Genomic DNA, 14,454 nt, shown 5'->3' on the forward strand with positions numbered 1-14,454 from the left:
GGGTCGGCGTTTTACGCCCGATCCGGTAATCCGACCGCCCGCTACCCGCTGTCGAGTTACCTCTTCCTCCGCTCTCCAGATCCTGCAGAAGCCTCCGCCCATCTACCTCGATCCTCCCTCTTCTCCTTCGGAGCACCCAGGATGCCCTAGTCGTCATCGGAGTTCCACCCGAGCACCTACCCGCCGTCCCGCTTGGCGCCGCCCGTATTCTCCATCTTAACTAGTAAAACTGCTACTTTTACTACTCTCCCATACTAACTCCTATTACTACTATTTCTACCATTTATTCTTCAGGGTTGTTACAATCTCCTAATTCCCAAGGCCGACTAACATCGACCAGGTGAGGCGCCGCAGCCGGCCGTCCCCCGCTCCCTTTTCTTTCCTCAGATCTTCTCACCACACGATCTCGCATTTAGGGCAAAAGGCGACCGGCGGCGATGGCGGCGAACGAAGACTCGAGATCTTCTGACAGGAAGTCGGCCGACGATTCCGATGATCTGCCCATCTTTAACGCCGAGAATCTGCAGAGCAACATGAAATCCATCTACTACAGGTTTTCGCCCCCACTTGACCCCTGAGTTCATTTAATTCTACTACGTCCTTTGATTGTTCGGTTTGGTGCTTTGATTGATTGATTGATTGATGATGCTTTTGGTGGATCTTTGGATCTTCTTATGATCGCAAAGATTGGATGAGTAGATCTAGATTCAAGAAACCAACTCTTAGCTGGTTTGTAGATAAAGATCCAAAGAGAGCTTTGTGAACGTAAATTGTTGATACTAGGTTTTTGTTAGTTGGCCGTGATTTTATGTTTCGTGAATTTGAAGAACGTTTGTGGAATCACTCCATTGACTGCGCTTTCTTTTGTCTTATGAGCAGCCTTATCAATCCATCCTTACCTATCGTAGAAGAAAATTTTCATCTAATTTTTAGTCTTGCTAGTAATTATAGAAGCCTTGCTCAACACAACCTCTTGCTCTCAAAGGGTTCACGGAGGCGAATACTTGATATTACGAGAAAGTGCCATTTTTAGTAGAGCTAAGAGCTCTTTCAGTTTGCTAGCTGTTAGAGGACGCTAGTTGTTACTTTTCTTGTTCACTATGACTTGGCAATTGGCGTCCTTAGGCAACATGTTTGGTGAGGCAAGACCTTAGGGCCTTAATCTAGAACTATCGTTAAGACAATCAAAGCCTGGTTGGATGTTGGGTTACGTTATTCAGTGATAACTTGTGCGCTATGAGCATTTTCTTTTGATGCGAATCTTTCAAGGTCCAAGTAGCCATAATTTGTTAAGATAATACATTCCACCTGCAAGGTGATTTATGTTATTTAGAGAATATTGTATGTCGAATATAGTATGCCGTCATTGACATCTAATCATGCTCCTCATCTATCACTTACTGCATGCTCCACATTTAACAAAAGAGATGTGCTGAACAAGATGTTCATGCATTCAAAGCAGACCCTAATATTAACGCCGTATCTTCTATAAGCCAATGATGCATCGGTCCTTAGCTGCTTATGTCCTAGTTAAATGTGATTAAAAATTAATGTAGTCTAAGATCATAACAATATTGGACTGTTTTAGCTAGGCATGCGGCATGCCACTATATGTAGTACTGTCGTCTAGTAAATAACTAATGGCCAAACTTTTCTTTTGCAGCCGTACCTTCTTGTCTATCATAGGTGGAGTTGTTGCTGGAATATGGGGGTTCACTGGCTTGACGGGTTTTGTCTTCTATTTCTTGATAATGGCAGTAGCTTCTTTGGGACTTGCAGCGAAGGCAAAATTTTCTGTCCACACATACTTCGATTCTTGGAACAGAATTCTTGTTGATGGAGTTCTTGGTGGCCTTATGGTATGCATCACTGCCATATCTGTTAGTGGTAGATTTCATTAGATTGTTAATACCTTTTCGAATATATGCGTTGTTGTTTTTTTCTCTTTTTATTAAATCCAAGTATTCTGTTAGATGATTCACGATTGTGAATTGGTGACTTGATAAGGAACTTCATTAATAAAACTATAACCTGCGAAATTTTTGGGCCTTGTTGTTCCACTAAGTATCTTCTGTTCTGCTCGTTTAGAAGATCTATAGCTTGTCAACACTATTTATATACTTACTGCAAATGATCATGTTGTCACTTGCACGTTGCTTGCTTGCTCATTTTTGAAGGCCCACCTCTCATTTCATTAAGTAGCTATCTCAGCTTGAAATTTGGAGCTAGTACTATAGTTTTAATTAATCACTCTAAAACCTGCTTGCTTGAGCTGCTTTGTCGTCTAAATCAAGGTGTTTAATCTGGATCAACTCTGTGTTTTGTCTCTATCAGATCAAGTCAGATACTTAGCTTGATACTACTATAAATGGCCATCATGTCACTTGCACGTCAACTTGCTCCTTTTCGAAGGCCCCACCTCGCCTCATTTCATTAAGTACCTATCTTAGTTTGAATTTTGAAGCTATAGTACAGTTTTTAGTAATCACTTCGAAACCTGCTTGCTTGAGTCAAGGTGTTGAATTTGGATCTTGTCACGCCCCGCGATCCGCCTATTTGGTCGAGTTCGTGTACGCCGACAGCGCCGAACGGACAGGGTTTTCCCTGTACCGCGGACAGAGTCTCCCCTGTACGTTCCAGGCATCACAATCAATACAATGTACAAAGTTCCAACCAGGAACACATTTCAATCAAGGATTGCATAAAGAAGTATCAAAAATATAAAACTACTTGCTATTACAAGCATTTATTCTCAAAGTCCACATAATACAATTCGATTATTACAATTAATTTATTTACAAGTTTTCGTACATCATGTTCTTTTCATTTCCCTCTACCCCTAGGCTATGCCGACTTGGGGTACTGCTATCTCTGGTCTCTGGGTAGGGCGCTATCTACGGAGCTACGTCCTTGCCTCGCGCTGCCGCGCCGCTCACGTGCAAACCTGTAACACCCCAAAACAACGTGAGGTGAGAACCAACTCCATGGTTCCCAGTGGGTACGGCCACCCAAGGGAAGAGCTTGACCAATAGGTCCAAGGAGGCACTGCAATCATGTTAGTCCAAAAACATCTACAGATATATATCATCATGTTATTATGCAACTAACAGATAACATGCCTCATAATATGCAATATGAACATTATGCAACAACTAGTAGATCTATTGATTCTACTCTCAACTTTGCTATCTTTAGCTCAAGTCATCTAGCCTCTAAGGTTCTACTACCTTAGTTCACAACTCAAGTTCCACTTGCTCATAAGGTCACTATCACCTTATCTCTTGCCTTTATCACTAGCTTATAAGGTTTCCACTACCCTATCCAAGCTATCCACTCGACTCGGCCTCGAGTCAATCATCTGCAGATTACCGCGTGCTCGCTGCACCTCAGCCTATCGCCCTTCGTGACTTAGCCCCATAGCGGCGAAATCGTCGCACACGCTGAATAGGCTCAAGTCACCTGGCGGCCTGATCCTCAATCGGCTTAACCATCTGGTGGCGAAATCGTCGCACAGCCCAGCCATGGTTCAAGCCTTCGGGTGGCAAACACTGTACACACACCCAATCCACCTTGGCATCAATCTCGGCGGCGAAATCGTCGCACGCCCTAACCTTGATACCGAGGTCATCTAAAGTCCTGGGATTCCGGAATCCACTTCTATAGGTCAAGGGTCCATATCCAACCCTATGCTGTCGACCTATCTTGGTTCGACCCAGAACATCCTAGTGGCTGCTACCACTATAGTCAACAACCTAGGTTCAACGCCGCTCTAGGTTTACTATATGTCATAACCCAGGTTCCAACACTCTAGGTTCTGTACCATTCATGTTCGACCTATGTTTATTAACACTAGGTTCAATGTCATTCTTGTTCAACTTATGTTCACGACACTAGGTTGGATGCCACTCACCTAGATCTATTTAACTCTAGGTTCATTCACAATCTATATTCTTTAACACTAGGTTAGATGCCACTCATGATTCACCCTAGGTTCAACAACACTAGGTTCGATGCCACTCGATCTATTCGACATCCTAGTTGTCCAATGTTGAGTTCTCTACTCACCCTAGAGTTATCGATCTAGTTCACATGCATATCCTCACAGTGCTAATCATGCGTTCTAGCATTTCTACATTATGTCATTAACATGCATTCTTTTAGTATTAACTACATGCATCATCTAGCATTTATATGCATCAACATGAAATCACATTTCGCTTAGACATAAAGGCGACCTAGTCGCTTCGGTAAGCACAACCCACCTCGATTCGCTCTCCGATTGCTTGTCGACACTTGCAATCGGCCACCCGCGACACTCGGCACCCGGTTTGGTCCGATTTCGCCAACGCTCAACAACTAGGCGTTGCCTTGCAGTTCCGGGAATTAAAGGTCTTCAGCTAGTTGCCACGATGCCCCAAATCCATTTTCATGATTTATGGAAGTCGCCTCGGCCCTCCAGGAGGAAACGAAGCTAAATCGCCCGTTTCTTCAATATCTTCGCGTAGGCTCGACGAATCGCCGAACCGACTTCGTCAACGCGTTCGGATACCTAGCAATTAGGTTTACGCAGGGTCAATTGAGATCAAACCCAACTATTTACAAAAACTCCCTTTTTGGATGCCCTAGATGCTACTAACGCCAAATCCACCAAATCCTTTCATGAATTAGATATCATTCATCTAGATAGCATGCTAGGATTCCAAAAAATCTACTTCTAGAGCATACAAACCTCACTCTAGAGATCTACCATGAGAGGACTTAGAAGCTTACCTCTCCAAGATGCTCCAAGCACATGGAAGAAGAGGATGATGATGATCCCCTTCTTGATCTTCTTCTCCTTCCTTCTCCTCTCCTTATTTCTTCTTTGATAAGAGAGAAAGAGAGCTTAGAGAGAGGGAGAGAGGGATTTGGGTTAGAGAGAAATGAAAGAGAGAGACCCCAGCCCTCTCTTTTAATCCCCACTTGCACAATATGCCAATAAGCCCCTCAACTTTACTCCCTGTGCACAGCCCTCACTGGGCAGATTTCGGGTACGGGGACCGGTCCTTGCTTGAGAGACCGGTCCTCGAGAGCAACTCTTGCGGGCAGAGGGCTCTGCCCATTTTCACGCTTACGGGGACCGGTCCTCCCGCTGAGGGACCGGTCCCCGAGAGCAAAATATGTAGGCAGGCTTCTTCCTGCCATTTCCCACATACGGGGACCGGTCCTCCCGCTGAGGGATCGGTCCCCGAGAGCATGATTCCTGCACTTGCAGGATTTCTCCAGCTTGCTCTCGGAGGCCTTCCTCAATGCACTTTAGGCCTTCTCGATGCCTTCGGCCTCTCCGAAGCGTCCCGAAGTCATCTTCGATCAATTTAGATCAAAGTTCCGGATTTACACATCGAGTTTTCAGGTCCATACAGATCTACTATGTGAGACCCCAGGTAGTCCTATATATAAGATATAATAGGGATAAAACTCTTAACTCGGCATAAGCATTTTGGGTGGTGGTTAAGCCCAAGAGGTTAAGAGAGTTAAGCGTGTTAGGACGGGAGTCGTCCTAGGATGGGTGACCTTTTGGAAAGTCAAGGCGTCACAGTTGGTATCAGAGCCAATTACCAGCTGGAAGTGTGAGATGAGTCTCGGCTGAGCCAGAATTGTATAGTGGGGAGAGCGAGGCTCTCATGCTATTGACTGTTGTGGGTGGAGCGCAGCTCACCACAAGGTTGGTTTAGGCTAGCGAGACGAGTCTCACATCGCCTGGTACTTATGAACCTGAGCCTGACGAGGACGTCAAGCTTAAGGAAGGAGAATGTGAGACTTCAGGTAGTCCTACATATAAGATATAATAGGGCTAAAATTTTAATCCGGCTAAAGTATTTTGGATGGTTGTTAGGCTTAAGAGGTTAAGAGAGTTAAACGTGCTAGGACAGGAGTAGTCCTAGGATAGGTGACCCCCTGGGAAATCGGGGCGTCATATGCTATCTGTTTTGTCTCTATCAGATCAAGTCAGATACTTAGCTTGATACTACTATTACTTATTCTATTGCTATTACTAATTACTAAGGATTTTTCCTCCACATTACATCACCAATCTGGTTTATCGCCGCTATTATCTTTACTGGCCCTATACAGTGGTGCATAGGCCCTCTACATCATCCTGAGTTGTGGAGATTCATTATTTTCCAAGGATTTAAGTGTTGTGGCACGGGGTCGTGTCGGAAACTTACTGGCACGGTACGGCACGATGCGTGCCGATTTGTGCCGATGTGTGCCGGTCAAAAAAATTTTTATGTGCCGACACATAATTGCATGAAATATTTATTTTCTTTAGCAACAAAATATTCTAACTAGTTGTTATGTCTTTTTATCACATCTTTTGAACTTTATTGAGGAAATTACTTACTAATTTAAAGAATAGAGGGTTTTGAGCTGTGCCATCGGCCCGTGCCGACGGAAAACCTTGTTATTTTCTATGATGTGATCTTTATTTGGTTGTCTAGCTATATTATGGCAGATTGAACAAGTTTATTCCAGCCTCTGCCAGCTTTGTCTATGCCCTGTTCAGCATTTTCATTCATATTATAGCTTGCTAATTAATTTTTCCCTGCAAAACAATCATCTCAACCCTAGTGCGTGACTATTCTTTTAATCGCTAAGTGGTAGATTCTTGCTCTAGGAGTGAAATTATTATTTTCCATGAAAAGCGTCAAGCAGCTAGCATGTGTTCTAATGGATGTAATCTCCATGAACATGACATAATCTCAACAAGTATGATGACTAGTGTGATAAGTGAGTAGATAATCAATAGTTTAACATGATATGGTCTCCACAAGTATATAGTCATCACAAGAGGTAGGCATGTAATAAACAGTAAGCATGATATCACCTCAATGATTATAATGTTCAACATGAGTAGTGAACAGGTAATCATGCTATCAGCTCAATCTGAGATAACGAACAGATGCAACAAATCTACTTAGTGGTTATGCATATATACCAAGGTTTAAAAGGGATAACTGAATAATGAACAACTATATCGACATCCGGATGGAAGCACCCATCTATAACATGTGAAAACAAGTCCTTGACTCATCCGAAGTCCACAACACGAACCTCTAGATGTCACTTGGGCCTAAACAAGATGTATAAGGGTCACAACCAGCCCACCAGCCCCTATGTGTTTATGATATCAAACAACATGATAAATTCGCACTACAGTGTGCTACAAAGCTATTGGATCATAGGTTCCATAAACCGACTTTAGAAACTCAACTGATCAAGTACCAACTCAGAGTATATTATCCCAACCTCTTTGCTATCTGGAAAAATACCACCTTAGGCATAGGGACAGTTGCATACCAAGTACTCTACTGCAGAGAATACAATTACTAAACTACGTTGTAATGGACTCCGAATCGCACCATTTTTGGTGCTGATGCAAATCGAGTGGTTGTCAAATTTGAATTTCAACTTTGTTTTCGTTTAAAGGTATTTCTTGAATTTTCAAATTCGAATTTTCAATTTATTGATTCCAGCGAACTTTACTAAAATTAAAGCAGGGAAGCAAAAAAAAAATTTAGCAAGACGAAAAATTAAAATCGAATTGAAGCAATACTAAGAGTGATAAATCTTCAATAAATGAGATAATAATAACCAATTGAAAATACATATAATAGTTTCAAAAAGGTAAATCTAGTTTTATCAGACTAAATGCTTTTAGATTTTATTGCTTTGGCAAGATAGTTTGTAATGGTGGAAGACTAGATAGAAAGGAATAATGAGATATCAGAAGATGAGAGAATAGATAAGATTCAAGAAGTACATTGATCACACGATTGCGGGGGATCCACGATCAACGAGAAGGACAGTACACCACGGGTAGAACTTCGGCAACAGGAAAGAATGAGAGAAGGCAGGGACCCATAAGAAGAGGAAGGGTAGGAGCAGAGCAGAGGCCAATCTTCCCAAAAGAAAGAAGTGATGATGAGTTGAGAAAGAAGACGATTTTGGCGCAAAAAGGTAGCATCAATGATCACACCGAGAAGAAAAACACCACGACAAGGATAAAGAATAAGAGTGGAAATTTCTATTCATCAAATCTGCTTCTCAAAGCATTAAGAATCAAGTATTCATAGTGTTAAGAGTCTATCCTATAATAAATGATTGTCCTTTGGCCTTCAACACAACACGGTCACCCAAGGGCTATGCATAGAAGATGAGACAATTTTGGAAAAGCCGAAAGATCTTTTTGGGTTTTTTTCTATGTTTAATCGGAGAAAAAGGGTTTGGGTTATGCGAACCAACTAAAACTAAACGATTTAAGCCCGAATTAAACACGAAATTACAGAATAAAAGAAAATTGCATTCAAAAATAAAAAGTTTATTTGCTGCATTAGATGTTGGGATCCACACTCACTAGCTATTGATTTTGACTTGCAAAGACGCCAGAACCCACCCCACAAGTTCTGGAACTAAAGTGCACCGACGGTGCATCACGATAACTAAGTTCGTCTTCAAAGGGTCCTGAGACTACACCTTTCAGTCTCGGGACAGCTACACATTTCATGTCCAGCTCAGAAGGCTAAATCCATATGCCACACACTCACAGAGAACCCTCGGTAGGGAACAAGCATGGTCGCAAGTTTCCATCAACTCGGCTCGGCCACAAAGATTTGATTAGGGGTTTTGGGCACCATTTCAGTGTCGGAAGTGACTACACTTGCCGTGCACAACCCCAACCACACGCCACAACACTAAAAGGGATGTTCGGTTCGTCATAAAAATATGGATAAAGGTTTTTCGAAAAAAATGTTTATCGAAAAACCTCTTTTTCAGTTTTTCATCTGTTTGGTTCGGAGGAAAACTAGCTTTTTTGGAAAGCTTCTTTCCAAATTTTATGGAAAGCTTCTTTCCAAATTTTATGGAAAACTAGCATTTTTGTTTTTCTAAGCAAAATCCGAAAAACAAAAACATAAATTTGCCGTGAAATTTGGAAAACAAATTTCTAAAAGAACTAGTTTTCCTTGAAACAAACAGACGGAATATTGAAAATAGGTTTTCCATGGAAAACTTTTTTTTCTCGAAAAACTTCTTGCCATGCTTTTCCGACGAACCAAATACTCCTAAGTGCTTAAGACACCTAACAGCACCTCACAACTAGTTACGACACAAATAGGTCGCAAGCCAACAAGCTATTGGTCTTTTGGAGTGTCAATTGCCAACGGACACCCAGATCGACTCCGAACCTCGCACGATGCTTCGAATGTCACTTTAGGCACTATCGCCTTGAAATGTATCATTTTTAGTGTCAAGGCAGCGATACGTAAGGTGCTACATAGTAGGGAGTCTTGGCCACGAATTTGGCCTCAAACAGGTTCCAAAAAAACACGTATTTCAGTGTCAGAACCAGCGGTGAACACATTGCACACATTCCACCACTTCCGGACAGTAACAAGCATCCGGATCTCGTTGTCAAAGACGTCATATACGAAGAACGAGACTACACCTGTCAAACGAACCCTTGATCGTGTGATTTAGCCCTTGTGGCTCGACCAACGAGACCAAACATGTTTAGCATTCGTGCGCCCAGCTGTGAAGGACTCGGCCGCTTTGGTCGCAGCCCATGTGATGCGCGGTCCCTTTTGGTACAGTCGCGTCGCAATCGGGCATCTAGGCCTATCCGCAATGGGTTTCAATCACCCTTGGGCGCTCTCTGGCTAGATCCAACAAGGATAAGCCATTCGCTTACGCTTTGAAGAGTTTTTGGTGACACTGACAACTTACAACAATTGAACGAAGCTTGACAAGCGATATTGAACAATAAATAGAGGAGGGTTGTGATCATTACTGCACGGCTTCGCTCGGAAGTCGATCCGACGTTGCGAGGAGGTTGAAGACAAGGCCGAGGATTTGATCCATTGCCTTGAAGGGTCTGAAAATCGTCGCCAGCCTCAAGAAGAGCGAAGATGATCAGAGAAAAGAGATATCGACGGTAGCCGAGTTTGCAAGAGCCACCATCTGCCGAGATAAGGTAGGCTCAGCCCAGGGAAGCAGCTGAGTGGTGAAGCATCGGCTGAGGACGCGGACCAGCAAAGAGTTGGTTGAGGTGGGCTCAGCCTGGCTGGGCTGCATGCAGTAATAAGGGGAAGTGGCGCTGTTTGAGTGGGCTATATGGCCGGAGCATGCACATTTCAAGAGAAAGATGGTGCTGAGGAGGGAGAGAATCGAGCTTGGGCTCGGTCTAAGGTGGTGATGGTGGTGTCAGCCTCTTTAAGGGAGAGAGATGGTTAGGGAGAGAGCTCGGGGAGGAGGAGGCTAGCCTCATGGCCAGCCAGAGGGCAATGCCCGCGCAGGATGGTCGACTGCCGGTAGGGGATGCCGTACAACCACGAGAGATGGAGAGAGAGGGTGGCTGCTGGGGGATCAATGGAAAGAGGGAGAAATGGTGGACAATAAACCCTAAATCCTTTTGAGTAGCAACAATAGTAGCTTAGTTCCTACACTGTTTCACAGTATCCTTTAGCCCTCTTGCAAAACTTTGCACCAGAGCTCCTCAAAATGAGATATTCTTTTACAAGAAATAACATCCTTTTACTTTTGACCCACTTTCTATCTTGACATAAAACTGCTATGCTGCACAAATGCTCCAAAGCCTTCGAACTTCACTGAAATTTCACCCACTCAGCCCTCACTGAGCCATCTTACACATAAGCCCCTCAATTGGCTAAAAATTCAAATTTTCTCACATAAAATGTCGGCCTTTCTGCACAAAAGTCGCCTAATTTCAAAATTAAAGCCCAGATACCACAGAAAGATATCAATGAAACGTACAAATAAAAGATGTGGGGCTTAATATTATTATGTTTGTCTCGAAGGTAGCATATGGATGGAACAATACACAGAAGCAAAAACACTCACTTGGTACCTCATTAATTGATGTTAAGTACTGTAATAGATGCCTAGTTTTATGCTATAGAATCCAATCCTAGTACCTGTCTAAAATGTTTCCAGAACCATGTTATCATGGTGCGGGATGCCTCATTTATAGGCAAGGTTTAAAGTGCCGTGGCACAGGGGCGTGCCGTTACGTCCCTGGCACGGTATGGCACGGGCACGCTTGCGTGCCGACACGTGGCACGCTTGCGTGCCGACAGATACGCACGACCTCCTGCTGGCACGCTTTGGCACGGACTTATTTTAGCTTTTTTGGTTCCAGTAAACTCTTATAATATTATTTTGAAAGATTTAAACAAAATAATATGAATATTTATTATGTACATCTTACTATACTCATCAAATAACATGCATGAAAGCTTTTTGTAAGTAAAATACAGCTATACCTGATATAGAATAGAAATTAAAATATAATAATAAAATTCACAGTACAATAATTATTTAAATTTACATCTTTACATAGAGATGACTGCTTAATTTTACATAGATCGTCGCGCTGGATCATATGTCATATTGTTATCTGCGGATACAAAATTTATTTGACAATATTGATACAAGTATTGCTGGCATTGTGAGAAATTCATATATTCCCAATATTACATCTATATTTTTTATTTTTTTGTTCCTATTAAAAATATCTGATCAAAATTTGTTTAGGAAATCGATTTTTGTTTCTTTGATTCATCGAAAGTTTCGCGGTGCGACAAATTTTGATAAAATATTTTGTGAAGAAAAAATGGATATCAGTGGTGGAAGCGGAGGGCTCGGGCCGACATATGGATCAGATAAATAATAAGTTAAATTATAAGTTTTTAATTTAATAAAAAAAAAACCAAAAAAAAGCCAAAAGGCAAAAAAAAAAAAAAAGAGTTGACAAAAAGGCATCACGATGTCAAAAAAATAAGATAAAAGTGAAAAAAATACAATATAGATGGCCTGGGGGGTTGTATCCCAGAGAACAAAAAAAAAANTGTACAAAGCCTGTCAGCCTTACATTTCACAAGACGTTTTTGTTGGGTCCCAAGATTACAAGTGAGAGATAGGGATATTTGTTCCAAAATTCACGGCCCCGCACGGCATGCCGTGCGGGGCACGGCATGGCACGGGGGTTCTTCCCCCGTGCCATGTCCCCCCCATAGCGTGGGGGGGCGCACGGCCGCCGTGCGATCACGCACGGCGAGCTCTGTTTCGCCGTGCGTGGTCGCACGGCGGTCGTGCATGGCCGCACGGCGGCCCAAAAAAAAAAAAAACTGAAAAACCGAAAAAAAAAAAAAACAAGAGACCACTCATTAGATAGTTCTATCATTATTTGAACAGCTGCAAACTTAAAGCTCGCAACGAACTTCGTAGCTTGGAAACAAATTAGTGGTGCCACTTGACTGATAATTAAACATTTATAGGGGGTATGGGCATTAAGTGAGTGTTTTGTAGAAATCATTACACTGTCAGTACAATTTTGTGTATGTTCCTCCCAAACAGATATACCTCATTTTATCCTAGGCAGTCCAGTCCTGGATTATAAAGGGGCTACAAAGCCCACTCAGATGAGTTTGGGTTCTTATAAAAAGAATAGATAGGGGACATTCACCAGTATGACTAGGCACAAAAAATTATGTAGGTAACTTGTTCCCATGAGTAGAGCTAGCCCTTCGATTGACAACCCTTATGTAATAGGCCACTTTTTCCCTTAAATGAAAATTTAGTGCATGACGTTCGGATGATATGAACGTCATAAAATGTCAAGTACAAGGAATACAAAAAATCATTAAGTCTATTAATAGAAGCAACCTTAATACCATAATTAAGTTGAAGCTGTCCATCATTGACATCCAGATAGTTTGAAGAATCCTCACCAACATTTTATTCCAAATTTCTAAGAATGCTGGTCTATACTTCAGATTTGATCATTGAGTAGGTTTAACTGGTCAAGTAGCCAATCAAGTTAGAGAGGTATAACCATATCTAGGATGTGCATTGACTTCAATTAGCAATTTCAGTCGATTTAGATAACCTTAATTCTCATATTTTTGTAAGAGTGAAGTATATAATTGAACAGACTTTGTAATTTATACATAATTCTTTGCATAGCCTAATTTTTATATGCACTAAACCTGAAATGAATTGACGTGACAATTATCTATTTAAACTGCTACCATCGACTCATATTCAAAGATGTGATTTCATGACGAGGAGTTGAGTTGGAAAGTGTATATCCTTTGATTGGGAACTATGGTTGGAGCTTGTGCTTTTATAAACATAGCATTTGTGACATCCTGCCTGTTCCAGCAAATGTTGTGTAGCTCATTTATCCATCTTGGCAACACATCTAATATTACGATCTGCAAGATGCAGTAATTATTTCTTGGCTGAATTCCCCGCATCTATAATAACTGAAATGTGGTTAACTTGGGTAACGGAAGACCATTGGTGGGACGTTTTCTAGAATTTCTTATTACCAGTAAACATTTTATTTTGTGTACTAGGATATTGTGACCCTCTGGGAATAATGGCTTGTGAATAGTGGAGCCGTGGTAATTCTTATATATACAAACCTTAGACGATTATATGGAGTTGTAGACAGCGGTGCCCAATATTTTTTTTTCCTCTTTTGTCACTGGCAATGCCTTCAGGCTTAGTTTCTCTTCTAATATCGACACTTTGCTTGTTTTATTTGTTTTCTTCCTATTTATTTTGTTTTCTAACACTATTATCATATTCTTTTTTGCAGTCATTCGTGCTTTTCTGGACGTATCCTTTTGGTCGATATAAAGCTTATGGTTTTTCTTTCACACCTTCTCTCACCTTCTTTTATCATGCTGACACATACTTGTACACTTTTGTTCACATTTTCCTCCACTTTATGCATATTGTCACTGCACATCAGGTTAACTATTGCTTTGTTTGATAGAGAGTAGCAGTTTTTGGCACATGTATATTAATTAACCTACTTAAGCTTAGGGGTGGAAACGAGCCGAGCTCGAGCGAGCTTATGTCGGCTCAAATTCGGCTTGAAATTAATTTCGAGCCTAAATCTAGGCTCAAGCTCGGCTTGAAATTAATTCGAGCCGAGCTCGAGCGAGCATATATATATATATATATATATATATATATTACATAAAATTAATATATATCCGAAATTAAATTAAACCCAGTAATAACAACTGGGTATTTTATTTGGGTTGTTTATGTTGGCACGTTAACTCGGGTTGAGATTTAAATGTATTGTGTGAGAGAGTAAGTCTGAAAGTGAAAACGTGTATTGGGATTTTGTATTATTGTAAGTTTAAAAGTTTAAGGATTAAAAAAAGAGGAGAGAGAAAGAGAGAGAGAGAAACTGGGAGTGGGCCAGTCCGTCGGTGGGATCGAGTATAAAGAACGTTAATAAAACATAAAACTTGATAACTTGTACAACGTAGTTTAATATCCATTACAAGATATTTTTAATTTGATAACTAATATATTACAGCTCTTAAAGTTAGCCGAGCAAATCTCGAGCTCGAGCCGAGCTGAGCTTTAATC

The 14,454-nt window shown here is 41.5% G+C and overlaps 1 protein-coding gene across 5 annotated transcripts in view; it reads left to right on the forward strand.

The window, feature by feature from the left end:
- LOC109717306 (ER membrane protein complex subunit 6) overlaps positions 70–14,454 on the forward strand; it is a 16,935-nt gene continuing 2,550 nt past the window's right edge. Inside the window, exons 1-5 of one of the 5 annotated variants that reach the window (XM_020243025.1) lie at positions 70–204; positions 295–340; positions 417–553; positions 1,664–1,859; positions 13,664–13,683. In XM_020243025.1, coding sequence (XP_020098614.1) covers positions 438–553; positions 1,664–1,859; positions 13,664–13,683 — 332 coding nt within the window. In that variant the 5' untranslated portion in view covers positions 70–204; positions 295–340; positions 417–437. Of the gene's footprint in view, positions 224–294; positions 554–1,663; positions 1,860–13,663; positions 13,684–14,454 lie in introns of all 5 variants that reach the window. The other 4 variants (XM_020243026.1, XM_020243027.1, XM_020243029.1 and 1 more) reach the window with 4 other exon arrangements.

The sequence above is a fragment of the Ananas comosus genome, linkage group 11 (assembly GCF_001540865.1).
Source record: "Ananas comosus cultivar F153 linkage group 11, ASM154086v1, whole genome shotgun sequence".
Classification (NCBI taxonomy): Eukaryota; Viridiplantae; Streptophyta; class Magnoliopsida; order Poales; family Bromeliaceae; genus Ananas; species Ananas comosus.